General features: G+C 68.2%; 5 protein-coding genes across 6 annotated transcripts; 3 read left to right on the top strand and 2 right to left on the bottom strand.

Annotated features, from left to right (window-relative positions):
- Positions 1-316: 316 nt before the first annotated feature.
- GPKOW (G-patch domain and KOW motifs) lies at positions 317-15666 on the bottom strand. The gene is given in 13 exon segments (XM_068998156.1): positions 317-518; positions 594-679; positions 1077-1146; positions 1587-1701; positions 1957-1994; positions 1996-2060; positions 2502-2604; positions 3097-3262; positions 3715-3818; positions 4057-4157; positions 4237-4457; positions 5009-5215; positions 15624-15666. Coding segments are annotated over 12 exon segments (1386 nt in total). The 5' UTR covers positions 5200-5215; positions 15624-15666; the 3' UTR covers positions 317-392.
- Positions 5396-10126, top strand: MAGIX (MAGI family member, X-linked). Of its 2 annotated transcripts, XM_068998195.1 has the most exons (8): positions 5396-5471; positions 6215-6287; positions 6581-6742; positions 7366-7440; positions 7833-7897; positions 8669-8803; positions 9173-9293; positions 9740-10126. In XM_068998195.1, exons 2-8 carry the CDS (start codon positions 6254-6256, stop codon positions 9841-9843), a joined length of 696 nt encoding a protein of 231 aa, XP_068854296.1. In that variant the 5' UTR covers positions 5396-5471; positions 6215-6253; the 3' UTR covers positions 9844-10126. The 2 variants fall into 2 exon arrangements, with proteins under 2 accessions (XP_068854296.1, XP_068854297.1); XM_068998196.1 differs by lacking the exon at positions 6581-6742.
- On the top strand, positions 11018-14955 carry PLP2 (proteolipid protein 2). Its single transcript, XM_068998186.1, has 5 exons — positions 11018-11140; positions 13095-13247; positions 13737-13832; positions 14129-14216; positions 14566-14955. Exons 1-5 carry the CDS (start codon positions 11054-11056, stop codon positions 14583-14585), a joined length of 444 nt encoding a protein of 147 aa, XP_068854287.1. The 5' UTR covers positions 11018-11053; the 3' UTR covers positions 14586-14955.
- On the top strand, positions 15607-20682 carry FTSJ1 (FtsJ RNA 2'-O-methyltransferase 1). Its single transcript, XM_068998157.1, has 11 exons — positions 15607-15690; positions 16222-16358; positions 16901-16970; positions 17409-17505; positions 18041-18119; positions 18198-18250; positions 18437-18490; positions 18581-18683; positions 18776-18859; positions 19250-19353; positions 19798-20682. Exons 2-11 carry the CDS (start codon positions 16238-16240, stop codon positions 20161-20163), a joined length of 1131 nt encoding a protein of 376 aa, XP_068854258.1. The 5' UTR covers positions 15607-15690; positions 16222-16237; the 3' UTR covers positions 20164-20682.
- On the bottom strand, positions 20683-27091 carry PQBP1 (polyglutamine binding protein 1). The gene is made up of 7 exons (XM_068998158.1): positions 27063-27091; positions 24057-24293; positions 22722-22833; positions 21739-21848; positions 21553-21657; positions 21394-21454; positions 20683-21306 (listed from the first exon to the last, which is right to left on the bottom strand). Exons 2-7 carry the CDS (start codon positions 24121-24123, stop codon positions 21156-21158), a joined length of 606 nt encoding a protein of 201 aa, XP_068854259.1. The 5' UTR covers positions 24124-24293; positions 27063-27091; the 3' UTR covers positions 20683-21155.
- Between the last annotated feature and the right edge of the window lie 126 nt (positions 27092-27217).

The following is a 27217-nucleotide window of genomic DNA, read 5'->3' on the forward strand; positions in this document are numbered from 1 at the left end:
CACCCGGCCGGAGACAAACTTCCGGTCACGTGATCCACACCACGCCCCCTTTAAGGCGTGGCCGGACACCCGCGCGCGCTGATTGGCGGCGGCCGGAGGGCGGGGCCGTTGCCTGGCAACGCGCCATGTTGGACGCGGGCAGCGGCCACGCAGCCGCCATGTTGGGAGCTGGCAAAGCGGCACCGGCACCGGCACCGGCACCGGCACCGCGGCGGCTCGGAGGGCATCGGGGGGGCTCCGAGCTCACCAGGGGCGGAGGGTCTCCCTCCTGTCAACAACTACCGCGGGGTGCAAAAACAACCGCGGCAGCCGCTGCTCATTCGAACAGGTTTTATTGCCCTGAAGCCGCGGCGGCCATGTTGGAAGCTGGCGGGAGGTTTTGGGGAGGGGTCTCAGTCGTCGTCGCCCCCCCCCAGGTAATGGCAGATGGAGTCGTAGGGCAGCGGCAGCACCGCGTCCCGGCCCAGCTGCACCAGCGCCCGCCCGCGCTCCGGCTCCCGCTCCAGGATCTGCCCCACCTGCGGGAATTGGGGGGATCAGGGGGGGCTCAGGGGTCATGTGGGGAGGGGGCTCGGGGCAGGGGTCGCGCTCACCTTCCCCGCGTGCTCCCCCAGCACCACCATGACGCGGTCCGAGCTGCCCCGGGGCACCACCGTCTCCAGAGAGGCCTCCCGCAGGCCTGGGGGGGTCAGAGGGGGCAGGGCAGGGGGGCTCCGGGGGCCAGCGGAGCGGTGGGGGGGGGCTGGGGGCACTCGGGGCGTTCCGGGGCTCCAGGGCATTGGTGGGTGTGGGGAGGGAGCGTTTGGGGGGTCACAGGGGCTGGGGTGCAATGGGGAGCGGGAGGTGGGGGGTTATGGGGGGTCAGGAGACGCAGGTTTGGGGGGGCCAGAGGTGTCGGGGGCCAGGGGAGGGGGCGTTGTGGGGCTCAGAGGGGTCGGGGGAGCATGGGGGGTCAGGGAGATCAGGGTGATTTTAGGGGTTCAAGAGGGTTGTGGGGGTCAGGGGGCTTCAGATGGGGTCGGGGGCGCTCAGGGAGGGTCAGGACCCCCCGAATTCCCCTCGGGGCGGGGTCTCACCTTCCACCAGGCGCCCGTCATCGGTGCGGCACACGCAGGTGTCGGGGGCCAGCAGGTCCTCGATCTGCATCTGGGGGGGGGCAGGGGGTCAGGACCCCCAAATCCCACCCAGAGGTGCCCCAGGGGGGGCTTTTGGGGGCAGGGAGCCCCCCCGGGGCTGATTTTGGGGGGCAGGGACCCACCCCCCCAACCCTGGGGAGCCCTCAGGGGATCTTGGGGGGGGCCATGGGGACTTTGGGGGTCCCTGGCAGTGGGGGGTGATGTCTCCAAAAGTGCTTTTGGGGGTCCCAGGGTGGTTTTTGGGGGTCCCAGGGTGTTTCCAGGGGCCCCTGGGGGGCTTTGGCGTTCCGCAGGAGGAATGTGGTGTCCCATAGGGATTTCCGGGGTGCCCCTGGGGGGGTTTTGGGTGTCCCGGGGGTGATTTTGTGGCTCCAAAGGAGGTTTTGGGGTGTGATTCCAGGGTCGGGGGGGTTCTGGGGGCGGTTTTGGGGTCCCCGGGCGCGTTCCCACCTTGCAGTTGTAGTAGCGGCCGCCCCGGAAGGCCCTGTCCACGCAGCGCACCCGCAGGTCCCTGCGCAGCCAATGGGGGGGGGCAGGGGGGGCCCCCCGCGCCTGCTTCGCACACCTGGGGGGCACCAGGACAGTCGGGGGGGGCCGGGGTCCCCCAGAGCCCCTCAGGGGTCAGAGACCCCCCCCAGAGACCCCCCAAAGGTCCCCAATGGTCAGACCCCCCCAAGCCCCCTCCCCAAAGCCCCCCAGGGGTCAGGGGGCCCCCCGAATGCTGGGGGCCCCCCAAAGCCCCCCAAGCTCCCCAGGGGTCAGTCACACCCCCCTAAGGACCCCCCCAAAATGAGAGTCCCCCCCCAAAGCCCCCCCTCACCTCTCCTTTTCGGGGGGCTCCTTCCGCTTCGCCCCCCCCCCATGGGGGGGCCCCGCCCTGCGCCCCCTCCTCCGTCCCCTTCTGAGGGGGGTGGCCAGAGGCACCTGTGGGGAACTGGAAGGTACTGGGAGGCACTGGGAGAGGGCTGGGGGTGCCCTGGGAGGGGATTCTGTGGGAAACTGGGAGGGACTGGGGAGGATTGGGAGGTTACTGGAGGGAAACTGGGAAGTAGTGGGAGGCACTGAGGCTTACTGGGCTGTTCTGAGGTGTTACTGGGAGGCACTGGGAGCTACTGGGACACCCTGGGAGGTTACTGGGTGACACTGGGGCTTACGGAGAGGCTCCCAGTGCAGACTGGGCTCACACTGGTCTGCAGAGTACGGGGGGAGTTAAACTACATAAGGGGGAAGATTACTGGGATGTACTGGTCCAAACTGGGACACTCACCAGTACAAATCAGGCACAGGCTGGGCTGACTGACCTGGGGGTTACTGGGGATGATGGGGAGGGGCATGGGGGTTACTGGTCCATACTGGGACACTCACCAGTGCTGACTGGGCGCAGCCCGTGCTGGTTCACGGCCACCACCTGCCCCCCCAGCTGGAGCCGCACCAGTGCCCGCCCAGTCTCGGGGTCCAGCGCCTCCACCTGGGGGCCCAGTTAGCCCAGTTACCTCCCAGTAGGCTCCCGCTTACCCCCAATGACATCCAAAGGTTTTCCAGTCACCCCCCAGTAACACCAGTCAGCCACCAGTCACCTCCCAGTAACCAAACTCCAGTAGCCCCCGGTACCTCCCAGCAGCCTCCCAGTAACCCCAGTCACCCTCCCAGTGCCTCCCAGTAACCCCAGTCACCCTCCCAGTGCCTCCCAGTTACTCCCCAGCACCGATTACCCCCATCACACCCTCAGTCCTGCCTCAGTTACCCCCAGTATCCACCCAGCACCTCCCAGTATCTCACCCAGAGCCCCCCCCAGTGCCATACTGGGCATACTGGGAGAAGTGGGGGGGTGTCAGCACCCCCAGTGCCCCCCTCGGTCCCTCCCTGGCCTCCCCTGCCCCCCCCACCCCAACACCCCCAGTTTGCCCCCGGTGCCCCCCAGTGCCCCATACTGGTTTGCACTGGTCTGCACTGGTCTCACCTTGCCCTCCACGCCGCGGTGGGGCCCGGCCTCGATGCGCACGGGGTCCCCCACGGCCGGGCCCCCCTGGGAAGGCTCCCCAGGTTTGGGGGTGCCCGGGGGAGCTGCCTCAGCGCCCAGGCCCAGCCCCCGCGGGCGCGGCCGGTGCTCCAGGGGGGTCACCACCCTGCGGGGGGAAAGCAGGGTCAGGGCACCCCAAAATCCACCCTCGGGGAGTTCAGGGGTCCCTAGAACCAGCCCTGGGGGGTCAGGGGACCCCAAAATTATCAGGAAAAGAGAGGAGAGGATCAGGGCATCACAGAAACCACCCTGGGAGGGGGACAGGGGGCTGTGGCACCCCAAGGCTTCCCCTTGAAGCCTGTCTCCCCCAGGGCTGGCATGTCCAGGGATCCCCCCCAGCTTTTGGGGGGGTTTCAGTGGTTCCAGGGTGGCCCCCACCAGTTTGGGGTCCCTCCCCCACCTGGGGCAGGTGCCCCCAATGCCTCAGCCCTGGCTCCAGCCCATGCGCCCATCTTCAGGGGGCTCAGGGGGGCTTCAGGTGTCGTCCCCCCCTCACAGTCCCCCCCGGCTTTGGGGGGTTCAGGGGTGTCCCCGCGGTTCTGGGGTGCCCCCACTCACCTGGGGAAGGTGCGCCCGATGCCCTGGCCCTGGCTCCAGCCCATCCCCCGCAGCATGGCCAGCCCGAACTGCCCCACAGGCACGGCCTCGTAGTCCTGGGCGGTCTGGGGAGAGCAGGGGGGGTTTGGGGCTGGGGGGGGCACTTGGGGGGGCCTAAGGGGCACTTATGGGGCTGGGGAGGGAACCACAGGGGAAAAGGTGGTTGGAGGGGCCCTGGGAAGGATTTGGGGATCCCCAGGGGAGTTCTGCAGGCCCCGGGATGAGGAGGTCACTCGGAGGGTGCCAGGACTTGGGGAAGGGGTCACTCTGGGGGTCCTGGGGGATGTTTGGGGGGTCCCTCACCGGCTGTGGCCCCGTGGCGATGTCCTTGTCCGGCAGCTGCAGGGGGATGGAGATGGGGGGTCCCGAGGCCCCGTTGGGCTGCTCCTGGCTCTGCCGTGCCTCTGTGGGGTGCAGGGAGTCAGGGGGGGCCCAGGGGGCTCAACCGGGTCCCCAGAACACCCCAGGACCCCCCGAACTCACCCTGCAGCAGCTCCTGCACTGCCTGAGCCTCCACCGAGGGGGGGTCCGGGGGGGTCCCGGAGGGGGTGGGGTCTGTGTTGGGGGTGGAGTCAGAAGCAGGGGCGTGGCCAGCGGCGGGGGCGGGGCCTGTGTCGGCGCGGGGGGGCTCCGGGTTCCTCCAGCGGTGGGGGGGGATCAGGGGGATCACCAGCTCCTTTTTGGGGGGCGGGGCTGGCCGCGTGCTGGGGGCGGGACCAGAGTTAGCCGCGCCCACAACCAGACCAGGCCTTCTCTGAACAAAGGGTCGCTCCCGGCCAGAGGCCCCGCCCCCAAAAAGCCCCGCCCCAAAAAGCCCCGTCCCCAGCAGCTGCACGTGTGAGGCCACGCCCCGACATATTTGGAACGCAGCCTAAGCCCCGCCCAACAAAGCCCCGCCCAACAAAGCCCCGCCCCCTCGGCAGCCCCGCCCTCACCGGGACCCTTGATGGACAGCACCCGCCTTAAGCCACGCCCCCTGACGCCTTTAATGGGAAACCGGACACGGAGCCCCGCCCCAAGGGACAATTAACGCCGCTCTGGCCACGCCCCCTCATTAACCGCACCGGGACGGCCCCACCTGAGCCTCGCTCTGCTGAGGCCACGCCCCCTGCTCACCTGAGCCACGCCCTGCCCCACCTTTTACGGGCGCGCGCTGCCAGCCGCGCCCCCGGGCGCTGTGAGGGCAGCCCCGTGACCGGCCGCGAGCCTTGACGGGCGAGAGCCATCTCTAAACCGCGCCTCCTCCCCCGCCCACCTGAGCAACTCCCGGTCCTCCACCGCCGTCAGGAAATCGGTGTCGCTGTCGGTGTCGCCGCCGGCACCGGGCTCGGCGCAGGGTCCCGCGGGCAGCGGCCGCCGCCGCTCCGCCCTGCGGCTGAACGCGAACGACACCGGCCCCGGCCCCGCGGTGCCCTCGGCCGCCGCCGCGCCATCGCCCGCCGCCATCTTCCGCCGCGGGGCCCTGTGGGAGAAAGAGGTGGTTGAGGCGGACTACAACTCCCAGCAGCCTTTGCCGCGCGTTCCCGCCCACCGACCGGCAATCGTTGCGGCCGCTGATTGGTGGAGCCGCCCGCCTATCGGTGCCACCGCCCCTGCTTGTCCCGCCCCTTCTACGCGTGCCACGGCCGCTGATTGGCGGAGCCGCGCGTCCGTCAGCCCGTCCCTCCGCCGCTCGCGCCCGCCGGCCTCGCGCCCGTTGCCGTGGCGACCCCGCGGCGGTACCCGAGGGGAGGGGGAGGGACTGGGGGCACTGGGATGGGGTGGGGCGGACTGGGAGCACTGGGGAAGCCTGGGAGGCGCTGGGAAGGAGCTGGGGGGTTACTGGAAGGACTGTGGGGGCACCGTGGCGGCGTGGGGTGAACCGGGAGCACTGGGGGGATGCTGGGGGCACTGAGGGGGAGAACTGGGAGGACACGGGGAGCATTGGGGGCATACTGGGAGTGCTGGGAGGATGCCGGGAGCATCACTGGGATGCTGGGAACTCGGGAGGAACTGGGAGGATGCTGGGGCTATTGGGGGGATACTGGGAGCGCTAGAGGTGATGTTGGGAGCACTGGGGAGAAACTGGAAGAATACCAGCACTGTTCTGGGGATACTGGGAGTACTGGGGGGTAGCTGGGAGGATCCTGGGAGCATTGGGGGCATACTGGGAATGCCGGGGGGGACTGGGTAGATACTGCGGCAGTGGGGGGGGGTACTGGGAGGTCTGTGGCGGAACTGGGATGGTGCGGGCTGGACTGGGAGCACTGGGAGGGGGCTGGAGGATACTGGGAGAGCTTGGGGGGGGCACTGGGAGAGGATATGGGGAGCACGGAGGGGGACACTGGGAGCACTGTGGGGGAACTGGGATGATGTGGGGCAAACCGGGAGGGAACTGGAGCAGCTGGGGAGGGCACCGGGAGGGAAGTGGGTGAGATACAAACGGCACTGGGAGGTTACTGGGAGCACTGGTGCCCCCCAGGCGTAGCCCCCCCGCAGCCCGGGGGGGGCCCAAGCCCCGATGCCACCCCCGGAGGCACCGCCGGGGCCCAGCGGTGAGTGGGGAAGGGGGGGGGGCAGAATTTGGGGGTGTCCCCAACCCCTGGGGGGGGCAAAGATCTTTGAGGGGTCTCATCCCCAAGGGGGGTCCCCGACCTGCGGTGTCCCCCATCCCCCAGGGGTGTCCCCGACCTTTGGGGGGGGTCTGTGTCCTTTGGGGGGGTCCCCATCTCCCCAGGGGTGTCCCCAACCTTTGGGGGGGGGTCTGTGTCCTTTGGGGGGGTCACCATCTCCCCTGGGGGGGTCCCCGAGTTTTGGGGGGGCCCTGACTCGGGGTCCCCCCTCCCAGTGAGCGTGGTGGTGGTGGTGGGGGGCTCCTGTGTCCTGCGCTACAGCCGCCCCCCCCCGCCGCCGCCCCCTGCCCCGAGCCCCCCCCCACCCTGGGGGCGGCGGGGAGCCCCCCACATCCAGCCCCGCGACGGGGACCTGCTGCTGCTGCTGCGGAGCCTGGGTGCGTCCGGACTGGGAGCACTGGGAGGGACTGGGAGAGCGACTGGGGGGAGGACTGGGAGCACTGGGGGCATTGTGGGGGCGACTGAGAGCAGTGGGAGCACTGGGAGAGGGACTGGGGGGAGGACTGGGGACACTGGGAGGGACTGGGGGCATTGTGGGGGTGACTGAGAGCAGTGGGAGCACTGGGAGAGGGACTGGGGGGAGGACTGGGGACACTGGGAGGGACTGGGGGCATTGTGGGGGTGACTGAGAGCAGTGGGAGCACTGGGAGAGGGACTGGGGGGAGGACTGGGGGCAGTGGAAAGGAACGGGGCAGGGTTCGGGGGGCACTGGGAGGGGGATTTGAGGGACTGAGAGGATTAAGGTATACTGGGAAGGACTGGGAGGTAGAGTGCGGACACTGGGATGCACTGGGAAGGGTACTGGGATGCACTGGGAAGGACTGGCATGGGAATTGGGGGTACTGGGAGGGGGATTTGAGGGACTGGGGGGATTAAGGCATACTGGGAAGGACTGGGAGGTAAAGTGGAGACACTGGGATGCACTGGGAAGGACTGGCATGGGAATTGGGAGCACTGGGGGGGCACTGGGAGCACTGGTGCAGTGTGTCCCCCCTCCCAGGCCCTGGGGCCCCCCCTGAGCCTGTGGCTGCCACCAGCTTCGTGGGCCCTGAACCCCGGGACCTGCTGCCCACTGGTACTGGGGGCACTGGGAGCACTGGGAGGGCACTGGGAGGTCCCAGGGGGCACTGGGAAGGCACTGGGAGGGGGACTGGGCAGACTAGGAGGTCTCAGGGAGGGCACTGGGAAGGCACTGGGAGGGGGACTGGGCACACTGGGAGGTGCCAGGGGGCACTGGGAGGGGGACTGGGCACACTGGGAGGTGCCAGGGGGCACTGGGAGGGCACTGGGAGGGGGACTGGGCACACTGGGAGGTCCCAGGGAGGGCACTGGGATGGGGGCTGATGGCACTGGGAGCAGTGGGATGGGGACAGGTGACAGTGGGAGGGGACTGGGGAGCACTCGGTGGCTACTCGGGTATACTGGGCGATACTGGGAGCGCTGAGCCCACCCCTCTCTCTGCCCCAGATGAGGACCTGGGGAGTCCCAGCAGCACCGGGAGGGGGCCGGGGTACAGCCTGGCCTGGCCACAGGTACGGACTGGGAGCACTGGGAGGGAACTGGGAAGGATACTGGGAACACTGGGAGGGAATGGGATGGGAGGGAGGGCGGGGATGCAGCTGCCTCGTCACCCTGGGGGGTTTACTGGTATGTAACTGGTGTATACTGGGGCCACGGGAACGCCCCTCCCCCTCCTCCCTGTTCGCAGTGGAGCTGCCCTGCAGCCAGGGGGGTGTTACTGGTGTGTACTGGTGTGTAACTGGGGGGATCAGGAAACTGCCCTGCAGCCCAGGGAGGTGACTGGTGTGTTACTGGTGTGTACTGGTGTGTTACTGGGAGGATCAGGAAAACTGCCCCGCAGCCCAGGGAGGTGACTGGTATTACTGGTGTGTTACTGGTGTGTACTGGGTGTGGTCAGTACCCTCCTCCCGGTTCGCAGTGGAGCTGCCCTGCGGCTGGTGAGGTGTTACTGGTGTGTACTGGTGTGTAACTGGGGGGATCAGGAAACTGCCCCGCAGCCCAGAGAGGTGACTGGTATTACTGGTGTGTTACTGGGAGGATCAGGAAAACTGCCCCGCAGCCCAGGGAGGTGACTGGTGTTACTGGTGTGTTACTGGTGTGTTACTGGGAGGATCAGGAAAACTGCCCCGCAGCCCAGGGAGGTGACTGGTGTGTTACTGGTGTGTACTGGTGTGTTACTGGGAGGATCAGGAAAACTGCCCCGCAGCCCAGGGAGGTGACTAGTATTACTGGTGTGTTACTGGTGTGTACTGGTGTGTAACTGGTGCGTACTGGGGGCCCAGGACCCCGCCCCGTTCACAGTGGAGCTGCCCCGGGGCCCGGGGGGCTTCGGGTTCAGCCTCCGGGGGGGCCCCGCCGGGGTTTTCGTGCGGGGGCTGCGCGAGGGGGGCCCGGCCCAGCGCTGCGGCTGCATCCAGGTACGGGGGGGCCTTGGGGGGCCACGGGGGTCCTGGGGGAGGAAATGGGGGTCTGGGGGCAAAAGGGGCTATGGGGGAAGTGGGGAGAGGGGAGCAATAGGGGCTGGGGGGCTGTATGGGATCGGGGTGCAGTGAGGTCTTGGGGGGATTCTGTCAGGAGCTGGGGGGGCTTGGGGCAGCTGTGGAGGTCCTGGGGGCAACCGGGGGGGGTTCATGGGGGTCCTGGGTGTGGCTGGGGGGTGGGGGAGGTGGTTTTGGGGTAATATGGGGTCTCTGGTGGGGAGCAATGGGGGTCTTTGGAGGGTTGTGAGGAGTCTGGGGGGGTCGTGGGGGTCTATAACTTTTGGGTGTCCCTCCCGGGGAGGGCAGGTCAGTGACGAGCTCTTGGCCATCAACGGGGCCCCCACGGCCGGGATGAGCCACGCGCAGGCGCTGGCCCGGATCCGGGGTGGGGGCAGCCGCCTGCGCCTGCTGCTGCGCCGCCCCCACGGTGAGACCCCCACCCCCGGCACCCCCGGCACCCCCGGCACCCCCAGCGCCCCGACGGGGCCCCCCCAGCTCAACGGAGACAGGGCAGGATCCCCCGAGTTCACTGGGACGGGGTGGGAACGCCCCTGAGCGACACATCCCAGCCCCCCCCCCAAGTCACGGGGACACCCCGGCACCCCCTGAAATGCATTTGTACAGATCACACCCCCCTGCCAGCGCAGTGGTACAGCCTAGGGCCCCCCCAAACACCCCCAAAACCAGGTGGTACAGTCCACTGCCCCCCCAGCTCAGTAAGATACCCCCAGTGCCCCTCCCCCGCGCAGAAAGAATGGCACAGCCCGGAACCCCCCCCAGCCCCCCGTGCTGCCCCTGCCCGGCTCGGGGGGAGGGGCGGGGGGTCCTGCCCCACCCCCACATGAAGTGACGCCCCCCCTTTTCCCCCCCCAGGGGCCCCCCCAAACCCGCGGGCGCGGGGGGTGCTGCGGCTGTGCGTGGGCAGCTCCCCGCGGGGGGAGCCCTGCTTCTGCCTCGTGGGGGGGCTGCACCCCTAAACCCCCCCGGGGAGGGGCCGCACCCCTGATTGCCCCCCGGAGCCCCTCCAAATGGAAGGCGACGTCAGAGCGAGGTGCTCCCCCCACGCACCCCACTTTTTGGTGCTTTGGGGGACCCCCCCCCCCCATCCCGGGGGGGTGATTTTGGTGCCCCCATTTTGGCGGGGGCGCCCTTCAAGCTATGCAATGCCCCCTCCCCACGTTCTGGGGGTCGCACGGAGACGTTGTCCCCCTCCTCACTTTTGGGGGTGTTCAATAAAGCTGGGGACCCCCCTGGTGCCTCCCCGAGTCATTTCCCGCGAGGACCCCCCTGTTCTTTCCATCCCCGGCATCCGGCGGGCACGGCGCTGCCCACATCCGGCTGAGTCACCCCAAAACCGAGAGAGGCCCAACGGCCCCGGGGGAAGAAAAGGCCTTGGGGACCCCCAACCAGTCCTGGGGACCCCCAGAGACCCCCAACCTCCCCAGGGACCCCCACCCTGCCCCAGGCTCCTCTGGATCTCTCCAGATCCTCCCAAGCCCTCCAGGGACCCCCACAGGCTCCTCTAGGGCTCCCCAAACCCCGTTAGAGACCCACAGCGACCCCCAATTCCAGAACCCTCAGGCCCTGCCCCCTCAAAGCCCCGCCCCTCGGGGACCCCCTCCCGCCGCCGTCAGGGGCTTCCCCCGCTCCAAGCCCCGCCCCCCGGGACCCCCTCGTCGCTACTCCCGGGGCTTCCCCCGCTCCAAGCCCCGCCCCCCGGGACCCCCTCGTCGCTACTCCCGGGGCTTCCCCCGCTCCAAGCCCCGCCCCCCGGGACCCCCTCGTCGCTACTCCCGGGGCTTCCCCCGCTCCAAGCCCCGCCCCCCGGGACCCCCTCGTCGCTACTCCCGGGGCTTCCCCCGCTCCAAGCCCCGCCCCCGGGACCCCCTCGTCGCTACTCCCGGGGCTTCCCCCGCTCCAAGCCCCGCCCCCGGGACCCTCACCGGGGTTCCCCCCTCCCGCCGCCCAGTCACGTGACGGCGGCCCCGCCCCCGGGGCTCCCCCCGTCTCCATCCCTAATAGGGATTTCCCCACCGCCCGGCCCCGCCCCTCGGCCCCCCGCCAGCCAATCGCGTGCCGGCGCGCGCCGCCAGGCCCCGCCCCCGCGCCGTGCCAGTTCCCCCCCCCCCCCTCCCCGTTCCCCCCCCCGCCCCCGGCGCCGCCCGTTCGGTGCCGCCCGGTCCCGCCATGGAGTCCAGCGGGTCCCAGAGCTGCCCCAGCACCTGCCTCGCCTTCAGCCGCACCCGCAAGGGGCTGGTGCTCATCGGCGAGATCGTGAGACACCGGGGGCAGCCGGGGTGGGGGCAGCCGGGGTGGGGGCAGCCCGGGGGCTGGGGAAGCCAGCGGAGGTGGGCACCGGGGGGGCGGGGTACCCCCCCGGGGGGACACACCGGGACATATCCGGCTCCTGCTTGGGGCGGGGGGAGGATTGGCGTGCCACTGTCCCTGTTCGGAGGGGGCAGGATGACTCGGCTCCCGCTTTTTTGGGGGGTGGGGAGGTGCACGCCTGGGTGCCCATTCGGGGGGGGGCAGGAGGATGCCTGGGTCCCTGCGTTGGGGGTGGAGCAGCATGTCTGGAATCGCCGTTTCTGGGAGGGGGACAGCAGGATACCTGGATCCCCAATTTGGGGGGGTCTGGGGGGGGCAGCACGACACGTGGGTCCCCTATTTTAGTGAAGGGGTGGAGTAGTGGGATGCCGGGATCCCAATTTTGGGCGTCAGTAGAATGCCTGGGTCCCTATTTTGAAGGGGGTGGGGGATACCGTGACAGCTCGGTCCCCATTTTGGGGGGGGCACCGGGACACCGGGGTCCCCTCCGGGGGGATGCCCGGCTCTCGGGGTGCTCGGCTTGCCGCTAACACGTGGAGTGAGGGGCCCGGGTGTCCGTGGGGGCCGGCACCCCCCGCAGCAGCGTCCCCTCTGCCGTGGGAGAGCACCGGCATCCGCTTCCCCCGCGCCTCCCGGTCCCGTTTCAGGCGCGTGGAGGGGCAACGCCCTGGCGGAACGGGGGGTGGGGCAGGGCAGGGAAGGTGAGAAAGGGCGGGGCCCGGGCGCCCTGGTGCGAAAGCGGGGAGGGAGCCCGGATGTCTGCGTCCCGTCCCGGGGGGGTTCGGGCGGCGCCCGGGCCCGCCGTGCCAGCCGTTATTGCGCCAGCCCGGGCGGCGCTCGCCGCGTCACGGCGGGCGCGGCCCCTTTAAGGGACTCCAGCCTCTGCCCCTTTAAGAGCCCCCAGCCCGGCGGGCCCCACCCACGCCATCGCCCCTTGAAAGGCGGGGGTGGGGTGGGCACTGTTGTGCCGTTTCCATGGCGACCGTTGCCGGGAGACGGCCCCGCCCCGGCGCTCCCACAGCGGCGCTGCTGTCCCGGCGCCCACGCGGGGGCGGGGCCGAGGGGCGCCATGGGGGCCCTGCAGGGGGCGCTCCAGGGGCGGGGGGCGCCATGGGGGCCCTGCAGGGGGCGCTCCAGGGGCGGGGGGGCTCCATGGGGACCCTGCAGGGGGCGCTCCAGGGGCGGGGGGGCTCCATGGGGACCCTGCAGGGGGCGCTCCAGGGGCGGGGGGCTCCATGGGGGCCCTGCAGGGGGCGCTCCAGGGGTGGGGGGGCTCCATAGGGACCCTGCAGGGGGTGCTCCAGGGTGGGGGGCTCCATGGGGGCCCTGCAGGGGGTGCTCCAGGGTGGGGGGCTCCATGGGGGCCCTGCAGGGGGCGCTCCAGGGGCGGGGGGGCTTCTATGGGGAGCCCATAGTGGCCCTTGGGGGCCTAAAGGGGCTGCTATGGGGGCGGGTCCGCCCAGACCCCACGGTGGCCTATTGGGGGCGCTACGGGCCAGCTGTAGGTGACCCCACAGCAGTGCAAAAGAGTCTTTAGGTGACGGCCCAGAACTTCTAGGGCCCTATAGGATGACGGTCAGGATCTATACAGGGGCCGCTATAAGGGATGCTGTAGGCATTCCCTTAGCAGTCATAATTGGGCACTGCTAAGAGGGGTCTCTGAACTCGCCACGGAGGGTCTCTAGGTAGCCCAGGGTACCTGGAGTGCAGCAGGTCTATAGGGCACACCACGGACATTCCATGAGGGGCCCCCGTGAGGGCGGTGCCTGCTGACCCCGCCGTGCTGGGGGTGCCTAATGGGGTGTATGTCAGTGTATGGGGGGCCTCTGTGGGGTTTATGGGGAGGGTTCAGAGGGTGCCCCCCGGGCCGTATGGATCCCATATGTCCCTGTACCCGCAGATCCTGTGCCTGCTGACCCTGATCTGCTTTGGGGCGTCGCGCTCGGGCTACGCGGGGCTGGCCGCGGTGGAGCTGGTGTTTGCCGCGCTGGTGCTGCTGGCCTGGGGCTGCCGCCTGCCCCCCCGGCTGCCCCTGCTGCACTGGGGCTGGACCGTGAGTCGGGGGGCACTGGGGGAGTCTGGTGGGCACTGGGGGGGGATTAGAGGGGGTTTGGGAAAGCTGAGAGGAGGTTTGGGGGACATCTGGGGGGGCTGAGAGGAGGTTTGGGGGTTCTTGGGCTGGGGAGAGGTTTGGGGGACTCCTAATATGGCTTGGAGGTCATGGGGAGTGATTTAGGATGAGGTTTGGGAAAGCTGAGAGGGAATTTGAGGACTGGGGGTGTTTGGGGGGAGGAGGGAGAGGATCTGAGGGGGCCCTGGCAGGGCTTGGGGGACGCTGGGAGTGGATTAGAGGTGTTTGGGGGGGCTGAGAGGGGTTTGGAGGGGCCGGGGGGAAGGTTGGGAGGTCCTGGAGTGGCTGAGTGAGTGTCCCTGGGGGTTGGGGGTCCCCAAAGAGTTTGGGGGTCGCTAGGGGGAATCCCTGGAGGTCGGGGGTCCCCAGAAGGTTTGGGGGTGTCTGAGAGGTCCCATCTGTGCCCCCCAGGACTTCACGCGCTGCGTCATCGGGGCTGTGCTCTTCCTCATCACCTCCCTCATCGTCATCGTCGGCCACCGGGACGGCGCCGGCATCGCGGGAGGGGTGAGCGGGGATTTGGGGGGGCCGGGTTGGGGGATCTCTCACCCCCCTCGGGTGTTTGGGCTCCTGACCAGGGTGTAGGGAGGGGCTTAGGGGGGGTTTGAGGGGTCTCTGACCCCTCCCAGGTGTTTGGGCTCCTGGATAAGGGGGATCTTTGTGGGTGTAGGGGGTTAGGGCACAAAGGAGGGGTCTGGGGGTCTCTGATCCCCCTGCCCCCCAGGTGTTCTGGCTCCTGGATGGGGTGGGGGGGGTGGGGTACAGGGGGAGTTTGGGTGTCTCTGACCCCCTCTACCCATCAGGTGTTCGGGATCCTGGCTGGGATCCTTCTGGGATACGACGCCTACATCACCCTACCCACACGGCAGGGCCACACCGCCGCCCCCACTGGTGTGTACTGGGAGCACTGGGAAGGGGGTTCCTAACCTACGGGGGAAGTGGGAGCACTGGGGAGGGGTTGCTGCCCTGTGGGAGGGTACTGGGAGCACTGGGAAGGACCAGTAGGGGAGAGCTGGGAGCACTGGGAGTGGGGGAGATGACCCATGGGGGTAACTGGGAGCACTGGGAAAGGGAGGGCAGCCCTACTGATGGAATGGGCGGAACACATAGTGGAGAACTGGAAACACTGGGAGGGAGTCGCTGCCCTGTGGAGGGGGAAATCCGGGGGGGTTGAAGATCCCCCGAGGGTTTGGGGGTCCCTGGGGGTGTAACTAATCCCCCCACTTTGTCTCCCCTTCAGAGTCCCCAGACGGTGCCTGAACAACCCAACAACCCAGAGACCTCCCCAGATCTCCCCCCCCGCAGGGGGACCCCCAGCCTTAAATTATTGAGGGGTCCCGACGCCTGGGTCCCCCCGGGGGTGGGGGGGGGACAGGGGTAGATCTGGAGGTTCCTCAGGGGTTGCCCCTCCCCAAAACACCTTCGCAAGTGCCTTGAACCGCCCGTGCCTCAGTTTCCCCCTGGGGAGACCTCCCCTCAGGTTTAAAGGTGCCCTTGCCCCTCACGGGTTTTGGGGTGCCCGCCTCAGTTTCTGGGGTACCTCCGTTTTTGGGGTGTTCCCCCCGTCCCCCAGCCCACGGGAGGCTTTTTGGGGCAATATATTGGGAAATAAAGGTTTTTTATTACTGCATTACCGGTTCCGGTGGCTCTGTCGTGACAACAGCCTGTTGGGGGGTGCCTACAGATCCTGAAGGACTTGTCCCGGCGCCCCAAAATGTACCCCCAAACCCCACAGACTACAGCTCCCAGCGTGCCCCGCGTGGCGGGAAACCCCTCCCCTCACGAAAAAAGGCGGGAAACCTCCCCTCAGCGTTCCCGCCTGGTAAGGAAGGGTGGGAAACGCCCTCACCACACAGACAAAGGAGCAGGAACACCCCTCCTCCACTCACGGAAAAATGGCCGGAAAGCCCCCGCCCCTCACCATTCCCGCCTGGTGAGAAAAGGTGGGAAATCCTCTCCTCTCATGGAAAAAGGGCGGGAAACCCCCCTTTGCCCATGGAAAAAGGAAAGGAAACCCTCCCCCCTCTCCTCATGGAAAAGGGAGGGAAACTCCCCCTCCCCTCACCGAAAAGGGGAGGAAACCCCTCCACCCCTCACGGCTCCTGCGTCGCGCAGCGAAAAAGGGGCGCAAAAATCCCCCCTCCCCTCAAAGAAAAAGGCGGGAAACCCACACGCAATTCCCGCCCCGCGCATGCGCGGTGCGAAAAGGAGCCCTCCCCTCACGCTTCCCGCCAGGCGCACGCGCACTACACCCGCCGCCCGCCTCAGCCGCCGCCGCCGCCGCCGCTCCGCTCTCACCGCTCCCGCCGCGTCCGTTCCTCCTTCCTCCTGCGTTTCCTCCGCGGTCCTTCCCGGGAGCGTTCCGGTACCGCGGCGAGCGGGAGGGAGCGGCGAGGGCGAGGGGGGGAGGTTGTAAAGGGGAGGGGGGGGGAAACCGCGCGCGCCGGGGTGGGCGGGGCTGCGCGTGCGCCGGCCGCGCGCCAGGGGCGGGAACGCCGGGACAGCGCATGCGCAGTGGCTCAGTGAGGGTTTGTAGGGAGGGTTTCAATGTAGGACCTGTAAAAATGAGACGACCTAAACTGATGTGATTTAAAGGGTTTGTAGGGGTGTGAACAGGCCGTGGGAACCCCCCCATAACCCGTGGGTGTGGGTTGGAGCCACAGGATCTCCCTGGGACCCCCCGTTTTTGTGTGCTCCCCCATATAAACAGTGGCTTGTTTGCAGTAGGACCTACAAATAAACCATCGAACCTATAAATAAATAGCGGGGCACACGAATAAACAACTCTGTGGAGGTTACAACATCACAAGTGGCGCGTGGGTGCCCCCCCCCGAGCCCTGGGTGTGGGCTGGGGGCTGTGGGTGCCCCCCACGTGAGCAGGGCTTGTTGCCAGCAGGCCGTGCGGGGTCGCCATGGGCCGCTCCTCCAAGGACAAGCGCGACATTTACTACAGGCTGGCCAAGGAGGGCGGCTGGAGAGCCCGCAGCGCCTTCAAACTGCTGCAGCTCGACCAGCGCTTCCAGCTCTTCCAGGGTACTGGCGGCACTGGGAGCACTGGGGGCAGTGCTGGGGGAGGCACTGGGAGTGCTGGGGGTGACTGCGAGCACTGGGGTAACTGGGAGCACTGGGGTAACTGGGAGCACTGGGGCCCAGGAGCATTGGTGTAACTGGGAGCACTGGGGTAATTGGGAGCACTGGTGTAACTGGGAGCACTGGGGTAACTGAGAGCACTGGGGTAACTGAGAGCACTGGAGTGACTGGGAGCACTGGAGTGACTGGGAGCACTGGAGTGACTGGGAGCACTGGGGCTCGGGAGCACTGGGGCCCGGGAGCACTGGTGTAACTGGGAGCACTGGGGTAATTGGGAGCACTGGTGTAACTGGGAGCACTGGGGCCCGGGAGCACTGGTGTAACTGGGAGCACTGGTGTAACTGGGAGCACTGGGGCCCGGGAGCACTGGTGTAACTGGGAGCACTGGGGTAATTGGGAGCACTGGGGTAACTGGGAGCACTGGGGTAATTGGGAGCACTGGTGTAACTGGGAGCACTGTTGTAACTGGGAGCACTGGGGCCCAGGGGTCCGTCGGGCTGTGGATCTTTGTGCCGCCCCTGGGAGCTGGAGCCAAGTGCTGAGTCGGCACCTCAGGTGGGACTGGGGGCACTGGGGGGACTGGAGTCCCAGTCTGGGGACTGGAGGGACTGGGAGGAACTGGGGGGAACTGGGGTTCCTGGTTGGGGGGCTGGAGGGACTGAGAGTCCTACACTGGAGGGTCTTGGGGTACCGGTTTGGGGGGGGTCATAGGTTGGGGACTGGGAGGACTGGGGGTCTCAGCTGGGGAGACTGGGAATGCTGGTCTGGGGTCTGAGTGAACTGGCAGTGCCCATTTGGTGAACTGGGAGGACTGGGAACCCCGGTTTGGAAGTGGGGGGGCTCAGGGAGGGTTGTTTGGGGGTCCCAGGGGTGCAGTCTGCGGGAGGGGTCGATGTCCTGATGTCCCCCAGGGGTTCCCTGAGGGCCCGGGGGGGCACTGGGGGTCTGGGGGAGGGGCCCAGGGGGGGACAGCCCCTCCTGACGCCCCCCCAGGGGCTCCGAGGGGTCCCCAGCACAGGTGGTGGCCGTGGATCTCCAGGCCATGGCGCCGCTCCCGGGGGTGCTGCAGATCCAGGGGGACATCACCAAGGTGGGGACCCCCCCCAGAACCCCCTGGAGCCCCAAAGCCTCCATGGCCCCCCAAGCCCCCCCAAAGCCCCCGTCCTGGGGGGCTGCAGATCCAGGGGGACATCACCAAGGTGGGGACCACCCCCCCCCACCCCCACGGACCCTCCCTAAACCTGAAGCTCCCTGGGGCACCCCCAGATTCCCTGGGCTCCCCTCAAGCTCCATATTCTCCCCCTGGGGAACCCCTGATCCTCTTTTTCCCTCCCCCTGGGCCCCCCTGACCCCAAATCCCTGCCCCAGGCCCCTTTCCTACCCCCAGACCCCAAATCACCCCGCAGACACCCCCTGACCCCGTTTTTCTCCCCCCACCCAGAACACCCCTGATCCCCATTTCCCACCCTGACCCTCTTCCCCTCCCCAGGGCCCCCCCAGCCCCAGGACCCCCAGACCCAAATTCTTCCCCCCAGGGGCTCCCTCAGGTGCCATTTTCCCTCCCCAAGGTACCCCCAGACCCCCAAATTCCACCCCCAAACCCCATTTCCCCCTTGGCCCCCCAGGCCTCCACAGCCCAGGAGATCCAGCGCCACTTCGAGGGGCACCCGGCTGACCTGGTGGTCTGTGACGGGGCCCCTGACGGTGAGTTTGGGGGGGCTGGAGCCTGGGGGGGCACCTGAGCCCCCCTGAGCCCCCCCTGAGCCCCAAATTTCCCCACAGTGACGGGGCTGCACGACCTGGACGAGTACATCCAGGCTCAGCTGCTGCTGGCAGTAAGTGGGGTTAAACCCCCCCGACTCCCCCCACAACCTCCTGGGGACCCCCAAAGCCCTGAGGGAACATTGAAACCCCCCTGACCCCCCCCACAACCTCCTGGGGACCCCCGAAGCCCTGAGGGAACATTGAAACCCCCCCCAGTTCCCCCAAATCCCCCTTTTGGGGGGTCTCCCCCGCTCTAGGCACTGAACATCACCACCCACGTCTTGAAGAAAGGCGGCACCTTCGTGGCTAAGGCGAGTCCGTGAGGGGATCCTCCCAAAATGAGGGGGGTCTGGGGCTCCCCCGACCCCACAAAGGGGGTCCTAACGCCCCTGCCCCCCCAGATTTTCCGGGGCAAGGACGTGACCCTGCTCTACTCCCAACTGCGCCTCTTCTTCCCCGACGTCACCTGCGCCAAACCCCGCAGCAGCCGCAACTCCAGCATCGGTGAGACCCCTCCCCAAAAACTGGGGACCCCCCTCAGCTTTGGGGAGACCCCCCTGAGTTTGGGGGACCCCCCCAATCCCCACTTTTTGCAGAGGCTTTCGTTGTGTGCCGTGGCTACAGCCCCCCCGAGGGCTTCGTGCCCACCATGGACAACCCCCTGCTCGACCCCGACGCGGGTAAGGGGCCCCGAGGGGGCTGGGGGGTCCCCGGGGCAGTTGGGGGTCTCTGAGGGCTATTGGGGGGTCACTGGGGGCATTTCCAGGGGTCCCTGCAGGAATTCTGAGGGTTCCTGGCAGGATTTTGGGGTGTCTGGGGGTCATTGGGATGTCTCTGGGAGGGATTTTGGGGTCCATGGAGACCACTGGGAGGTCTCTGGGGACATTTTGAGGGGTTCCTCTGGGGGTCTCTGGGAATCATTGGGAGGCCCTTTGGGGTGTTTTGTGGGGTCCTTGGAAGGATTTGGGGGTCTCTGAGGGCTATTGGGAGGGGTCCCTGGGGAAGTTTGGGGGGGTTGGGACCCGTGAGGATTTGGGGTGCCCCCCCAGCCCCCTAATTCCACCCCCCAGGCCTGGCCCTGTCCCAGCTCTCGGGTCCCTCCCGTGTCATTGTCCCCTTTGTGGCCTGCGGGGATCTGAGCGCCTACGACCCCGACCGCACCTACCCCCTGCAGGTACTGGGGGCACTGGGAGCACTGGGAGGGACTGGGGGAGCCCCTAGAGCTGACAGGGAGGGACTGGGAGCACTGGGAGAGACTGGGGGAGCCCCTAGAGCTGACTGGGAGGGACTGGGAGCACTGGGAGAGACTGGGGGAGCCCTTGGAGCTGATCAGGATGGACTGGGAGGGACTGGGAGCACTGGGAGAGACTGGGGGAGCCCTTGGAGCTGATCAGGATGGACTGGGAGGAACTGGGGTAAGTTTTTGCCTGGTGCTTGTGGGTATGGGGCAGCACTGGGATATACTGGGAAGGCACGGGGACATACTGGGAGGGCAGTGGGGTCCCGGTGGAATTCCCTACTTACTTTTGGTGGGTTCAGGGGGGCACTGAGCCATACTGGGAAGCACTGGGCTCTACCGGGAAGGACTGGGCCGTACTGGGAGCCCCTCTCCCCACAGCTGGACCCAGCCAGGCCCTACACCTACGTGCCCCCCCCAGCCCCGCCCATCGCCCCCCCCTACGCCCAGGCCTGTCGGCTGCGCCGGGGGGGGGCCCGGGGACCCCCGCAGGGGGAGGAGGGGGAGGAGCTGGAGCTGCGGGACCCCGGCGTGGGGACCCCGCTGGGTGTGCAAGGAGCCCCCCGGGAGGAGCCGAGCGTGCGAGGAGCCGCGTGCGAGGGGGAAGGAGCCGAGGGGGAAGGAGCCGAGGGGGAAGGAGCCGCCTGCGAGGGGGAAGGAGCCGAGGGGGAAGGAGCCGAGGGGGAAGGAGCCGAGGGGGAAGGAGCCGCCTGCGAGGAGCTGCACCGGCTCAGTCTCTTGGACTGAAAACTCCTGCAAGGACCCTCGGGGTGTGCTGAGCCCCCCACGGGTGTTCAAGGACCCTCAGGGGGTGTGCATGGACCCTCGGGGTGTGTGCACGGACCCTCGGGGTGCGCTGAGCCCCCCATGGGTGTGCATGGACCCTCGGGGGGTGTTCAAGGACCTTTGGGGGGTGTGCACGGACCCTCGGGGTGTGCTGAGCCCCCCACGGGTGTGCACGGACCCTCAGGGGGTGTGCATGGACCCTCGGGGTGTGTGCATGGACCCTTGGGGTGCGCTGAGCCCCCCACGGGTGTGCACGGACCCTCGGGGGGTGCTGAGCCCCCCACGGGTGTGCATGGACCCTCAGGGGGTGCTGAGCCCCCCACGGGTGTGCACGGACCCTCGGGGGGTGTTCGAGGACCCCCGAGCTGCACTGAGCCCCCCGAGGGTGTGTGCGAGGCCCAGCCCTGCTGGGCTGCAGCCCCCCGGACCCTCCCCCTGCACACAGGTGTGCGACACCCCAATAAAACCCCCAACAACCCATTCCACGCCCTGGGGGCTGCGGGGCTTTATTGCAACAAAAGGAGGGGCGTCCAGGGGGGCTTGGGGGGACCCCCTGGCCTTGAGGGGCCTCTTGGGGTTTGTGAGAGGTCCTGGAAGTTGGGGAGGGTTTTGGGAGGATCCTGGGGGATTTGGGGCACCCCTGGGTTTTTGGGGGTCCTGTGGGGGTTGGGGATGGTTTGGGGGGGATGTGGGGGTGGTTTGGGGCGTGGCTTGGAGGGGGATTTGAGAGGATCCCTTTGGGCTCTGGGGGTCCTGGGAAGCTTGGGGGAGCCCCTGAGGTTTGGGGGGCGTTCCCGGCAATTTGGGGGACCCCTTGATGTTTGGCAGGGTTGAAACGTTCCCTGGGGTTTGAGGGAATCCCCTCAGGCTTGGGGGATCCTGGGGGAACCCCTGGGGTTTGGGGGTTCCTGGAGGAGATGGGGACATTTTGGGGGGGTCCTGTGTTTCGGGGCTCAGTCCTTGCCGCGCGAGGCCTCGGCGTTGGCGCGGAGCACGGCCCCGGGGCTGGGGTACGGCCGCTGCTGGAACAGGGGCCCGGCCGCCGTCGTGTCCGCTCCGGTCTTGGCCTCGTTACGTTTGGGCAGCCCCGTGGACCACGTTCCCCTGCCGTGACAGCACGAGGGGGGTCACTGAGGGTCCCCCAAAACTCGGGGCACCCCGATAACCCCCAGCCTTTCTCCCCTCCCGTACCGGGGCGCGTCCGAGTAAGCGCTGGGGTCCATGGGGTCCAGCTCCTCGTCCTTGCGGCCGCCTGGGGGGGCACAGGGGGGTCAGTGCAGCCCTGCTTTGGGGTGTGGCAACCCCTGGAACGCTCGGAGCCCCCAAAATCCCGGGGGACCCCCCACCCACCTTTCTTGCTCTTGGGGTACGGCGCCAGCTCCTCGCGCCGGTGGAAGCGGCGCTCCCGCGGCGGCTCCTCCTTCTCGTGGCCCCTCTCGGGGGGTTCCTCAGGCTCTGGGGGGGCACCCAGGGTTTAGGGAGGGGCAAAGGCCCAAAATCCCCCCTCAGGGTTTTGGGGCCCCCTCCTAGACTCACCCGGGTTGCCCTTGAGCCTCTTGGCAGGTTTGGTGATGACGGAGTTGGGGTCGTTGGGGGACAGCCACGACACCAGGTCGGTCTCCACGTTCCAGTAGTAGGGCAGCCCGCTGTGGGGAGGAGCAGCGGGCTGGGGGGGGCCATAAGGACCCTGGGAGGGGCCCTACAGCCCCTATAGACCCCAGGGAGAGGCCCTATAGAGCCTGGGGTGGAGTCGCACAGTCCCCACAGGGAATGAGAGGGGCCCTACAGACCCCAGGCAGGGCCCTTAGAGACCCTGGGGAGGGCTCCTACAGATCCTAGAGACCCCAGAGAGGGTCCCTATAGCCCCCATAGTACCTGACAAAGACCTCCATACGCTCTGCAGCAGCTGCCAAGGGTCCCTATAGAGCCTGAACGTGTAACCCTACCCCTGCAGTACCTGCAGAGGGTGTGCACAGCCACCAGACACCGGGAGAGGGACCCAACAGCACCCGGGAAAGGCGCCTGGAGAATCCCCACGGCCCCATAACACCTGAGCAGGGGCCCTACAGGCACCAGAGAGGCTGGGCAGCACCAGAGAGGCTGGACAACACCAGAGAGGCTGGGCACAACCAGAGAGGCTGGGCAGCACCTGTGCTGTCCCTAGAGCCCTGAGCAAGGTCCCAATAGCGGCCTTACAGGGGGATCTCTCCAGCCCTACAGCAGCTGCAAAGGGTCTCTGCAGCGCATGGGGGGGTCCCTGCAGCCCCTGTAACACCGGGGGGGTCACTGCAGCCCCTGTAACACCGGGGGGGTCACTGCAGCCCCTGTAACACCGAGGGGGGGTCCCTGCAGCCCCTGTAACACTGGGGGGGGTCCCTGCAGCCCCTGTAACACCGAGGGGGGGTCCCTGCAGCCCCTGTAACACCGGGGGGGGTTCCTGCAGCCCCTGTAACACCGGGGGGGTCCCTGCAGCCCATCGGTGGGGGAGGGGTCCCAGCAGGAGGCGGGAGGGGTCTCACCAGGTGGGGTCGATGACTTTGTACCAGGGTGGGATCAGCCCCTCGAGCCTCGAGGCCTCGTAATCCACGTGGGCGTCGTCGTAATCCTCAGCGATGATCTCCTCCTCGGGCTCTGCGCGGGGCCATCAGACTGGTCCCGCCAACGGCCACACCCACACCCACTGCCCAAACCCAGTGCCACACCCACTGCCACACCCACTGCCCAAACCCACTGCCACAGCCACAGCCACTGCCACACCCACTGCCCACACCCACACCCACTGCCAGACCCACTGCCCACACCCACAGCCACTGCCCACCGCCACACCCACTGCCCCAACACTGCCCAAACCCACACCCACTGCCACAGCCACTGCCCACTGCCCAAACCCACTGCCCACAGCCACACCCACTGCCACACTCACTGCCACTGCCACACTCACTGCCACAGCCACTGCCCACAGCCCCAACACTGCCACACCCACTGCCACACCCACTGCCACACCCACTGCCCACAGCCCCACACTGCCCAGCCACACCCACGGCCCCCACACTGCCCACAGCCCCAGCCCCACCCGCACCCACAGCCCCACCCGCTGCCCCTAACCCCGCCCCAGCCACACCCAGCCAGGCCTTTGCAGTGATCTGGGGTGGGGCCGGCATGCGAGCCCCGCCCTGTGCCACTAACCCCGCCCACCCCATAGCCCCACCCACAGCCCAGAGTCCCGCCCACAGCCCCTAACCCCCACCCCCACCCCAAACTCGGGGTGCACCCAGGCCACGCCCCCACCGCACAGCCCCGCCCCCACAGCCTCCACCCCAGCCCCCACCGCACAGCCCCGCCCCCAAAGCCCCCAGCCACGCCCCAGCCCCGCCACCAAGCCCCCAGCCCCGCCCCCACAGCCCCCACCCCAGCCCCCACTGCACAGCCCCGCCCCCACCGCCCCAGCCCCGCCCCCAAAGCCCCCAGCCCCGCCCCCACCGCACAGCCCCACCCCCAAAGCCCCCAGCCACGCCCCCAAAGCCCCCAGCCCCGCCCCCACCGCACAGCCCCGCCCACAATGCCCCAGCCCCGCCCACCGCCCCAGCCCCGCCCCCACCGCACAGCCCCGCCCACAATGCCCCAGCCCCGCCCCCACCGCCCCAGCCCCGCCCCCAAAGCCCCCAGCCCCGCCCCCACCGCCCCAGCCCCGCCCCCACCGCCCCAGCCCCGCCCCCAAAGCCCCCAGCCCCGCCCCCACCGCCCCAGCCCCGCCCCCAAAGCCCCAGCCCCGCCCCCACCGCCCCAGCCCCGCCCCCAAAGCCCCCAGCCCCGCCCCCAGCCCCGCCCCCAGCCCCGCCCCCGGCCGTTCTCACCGGGCTCCACGTGCTTGAGCAGCCCCCGCTTGGCCAGGCGGGACTGGAGGGCCACGGGCAGCGGCATCGCCCCGGCGGGGGCACCGGGCAGTGCCGGAACACTCCGGGAACCCTCCCGGGAACACTCCCGGCACCCTGGCGACGGGACACAGGAGGGGGGATCAGTCCCCGGAACCCCCTGGAAAGCCGGGAGACCCCCGAGAGCTCGGATCCCCACCGGGACAGCTCCGGAACCTGCTGAGAACCCACGGAAACCCCCAGAAACTCCTGGTGACCCCGGAGACCGGCGGGACCGGGGGAACTCCCACCCGGGGACACCCAGACCCCCCCGGAGGCGAGGGAACACCCCGGGAACCGCCGGGGTCTGTCCGGAATCCTCCCGCACACGGCAGAACTCCCGGTAACCCCGGAGACCCCGGCACCCCCCGGTAACCCCAGAACGCTCCCGAGATTCTTTAGAACCCCGGAGCACCCCAGGAACAGCCCTGGAAACGCCGGAGGCCCCTGAAAGACCCCCCTGGAGCCCCGGATCCCTCCCAGTAACCCCAGTAAGGTCCCGTTACCCCCAGTCCCTCCCAGTAACCCCAGTAAGGGCCTGGATCCCTCCCAGTAACCCCAGTGAGGCCCCTGGAGTCCTGGATCCCTCCCAGTAACCCCAGTAAGGGCTCGGATCCCTCCCAGTAACCCCAGTAAGGCCCGGTTATCCCGGATCCCTCCCAGTAACCCCAGTAAGGGCCCGGATCCCTCCCAGTAACCCCAGTAAGGGCCCCAGTCCCTCCCAGTAACCCCAGTAAGGCCCCTTACCCCGGATCCCTCCCAGTAACCCCAGTAAGGCCCCATTACCCCTAGTCCCTCCCAGTAACCCCAGTAAGGCCCCGTTACCCCCAGTCCCTCCCAGTAACCCCAGTAAGGGCCCCAGTCCCTCCCAGTAACCCCAGTAAGGCCCCGTTACCCCCAGTCCCTCCCAGTAACCCCAGTAAGGGCCCGGATCCCTCCCAGTAACCCCAGTAAGGCCCCGTTACCCCCAGTCCCTCCCAGTAACCCCAGTAAGGGCCCCGTTACCCCCAGTCCCTCCCAGTAACCCCGGTAAGGGCCCGTTACCCCCAGTCCCTCCCAGTAACCCCAGTAAGGGCCCCAGTCCCTCCCAGTAACCCCAGTAAGGGCCCCGTTACCCCCAGTCCCTCCCAGTAACCCCAGTAAGGGCCCGTTACCCCCAGTCCCTCCCAGTAACCCCAGTAAGGGCCCCAGTCCCTCCCAGTAACCCCAGTAAAGGCCCGTTACCCCCAGTCCCTCCCAGTAACCCCAGTAAGGGCCCGGATCCCTCCCAGTAACCCCAGTAAGGCCCCGTTACCCCCAGTCCCTCCTAGTAACCCCAGTAAGGGCCCCGTTACCCCCAGTCCCTCCCAGTAACCCCAGTAAGGCCCCGTTACCCCCAGTCCCTCCCAGTAACCCCAGTAAGGGCCCCAGTCCCTCCCAGTAACCCCAGTAAGGCCCCGTTACCCCCAGTCCCTCCCAGTAACCCCAGTAAGGGCCCGGATCCCTCCCAGTAACCCCAGTAAGGCCCCCTTACCCCCAGTCCCTCCCAGTAACCCCAGTAAGGGCCCCGTTACCCCCAGTCCCTCCCAGTAACCCCGGTAAGGGCCCGTTACCCCCAGTCCCTCCCAGTAACCCCAGTAAGGGCCCCAGTCCCTCCCAGTAACCCCAGTAAGGGCCCCGTTACCCCCAGTCCCTCCCAGTAACCCCAGTAAGGCCCCTTACCCCGGATCCCTCCCAGTAACCCCAGTAAGGGCCCCAGTCCCTCCCAGTAACCCCAGTAAGGCCCCATTACCCCCAGTCCCTCCCAGTAACCCCAGTAAGGGCCCCGTTACCCCCAGTCCCTCCCAGTAACCCCAGTAAGGGCCCGGATCCCCCAGTCCCTCCCAGTAACCCCAGTAAGGCCCCGTTACCCCCAGTCCCTCCCAGTAACCCCAGTAAGGGCCCCGTTACCCCCAGTCCCTCCCAGTAACCCCGGTAAGGGCCCGTTACCCCCAGTCCCTCCCAGTAACCCCAGTAAGGGCCCCGTTACCCCCAGTCCCTCCCAGTAACCCCAGTAAGGGCCCCAGTCCCTCCCAGTAACCCCAGTAAGGCCCCGTTACCCCCAGTCCCTCCCAGTAACCCCAGTAAGGGCCCGGATCCCTCCCAGTAACCCCAGTAAGGCCCCCTTACCCCCAGTCCCTCCCAGTAACCCCAGTAAGGCCCCGTTACCCCCAGTCCCTCCCAGTAACCCCGGTAAGGGCCCGTTACCCCCAGTCCCTCCCAGTAACCCCGGTAAGGGCCCGTTACCCCCAGTCCCTCCCAGTAACCCCAGTAAGGGCCCCAGTCCCTCCCAGTAACCCCAGTAAGGGCCCCGTTACCCCCAGTCCCTCCCAGTAACCCCAGTAAGGGCCCGGATCCCCCAGTCCCTCCCAGTAACCCCAGTAAGGCCCCGTTACCCCCAGTCCCTCCCAGTAACCCCAGTAAGGGCCCCGTTACCCCCAGTCCCTCCCAGTAACCCCGGTAAGGGCCCGTTACCCCCAGTCCCTCCCAGTAACCCCAGTAAGGGCCCCGTTACCCCCAGTCCCTCCCAGTAACCCCAGTAAGGGCCCCAGTCCCTCCCAGTAACCCCAGTAAGGCCCCGTTACCCCCAGTCCCTCCCAGTAACCCCAGTAAGGGCCCGGATCCCTCCCAGTAACCCCAGTAAGGCCCCCTTACCCCCAGTCCCTCCCAGTAACCCCAGTAAGGCCCCGTTACCCCCAGTCCCTCCCAGTAACCCCAGTAAGGCCCCGTTACCCCCAGTCCCTCCCAGTAACCCCGGTAAGGGCCCCGTTACCCCCAGTCCCTCCCAGTAACCCCGGTAAGGGCCCGTTACCCCCAGTCCCTCCCAGTAACCCCGGTAAGGGCCCCGTTACCCCCAGTCCCTCCCAGTAACCCCAGTAAGGGCCCCGTTACCCCCAGTCCCTCCCAGTAACCCCAGTAAGGGCCCCTTACCCCGGATCCCCCCGGAAGCCGCCGGCCCCGACCCTGCTCACGTGACCGCGCTGCCCCCTTGGCCCCGCCCCCGTTGCCCCGGCAACCGCCCGGCCTGAGCCGCCGCCGCTCTTCCGGTCACGTGATCCTTCCCTGACCAATCAGCCGCCAGAATG

The sequence above is a fragment of the Aphelocoma coerulescens genome, chromosome 31 (genome assembly GCF_041296385.1).
Source record: "Aphelocoma coerulescens isolate FSJ_1873_10779 chromosome 31, UR_Acoe_1.0, whole genome shotgun sequence".
In the NCBI taxonomy this organism is placed as follows: Eukaryota; Metazoa; Chordata; class Aves; order Passeriformes; family Corvidae; genus Aphelocoma; species Aphelocoma coerulescens.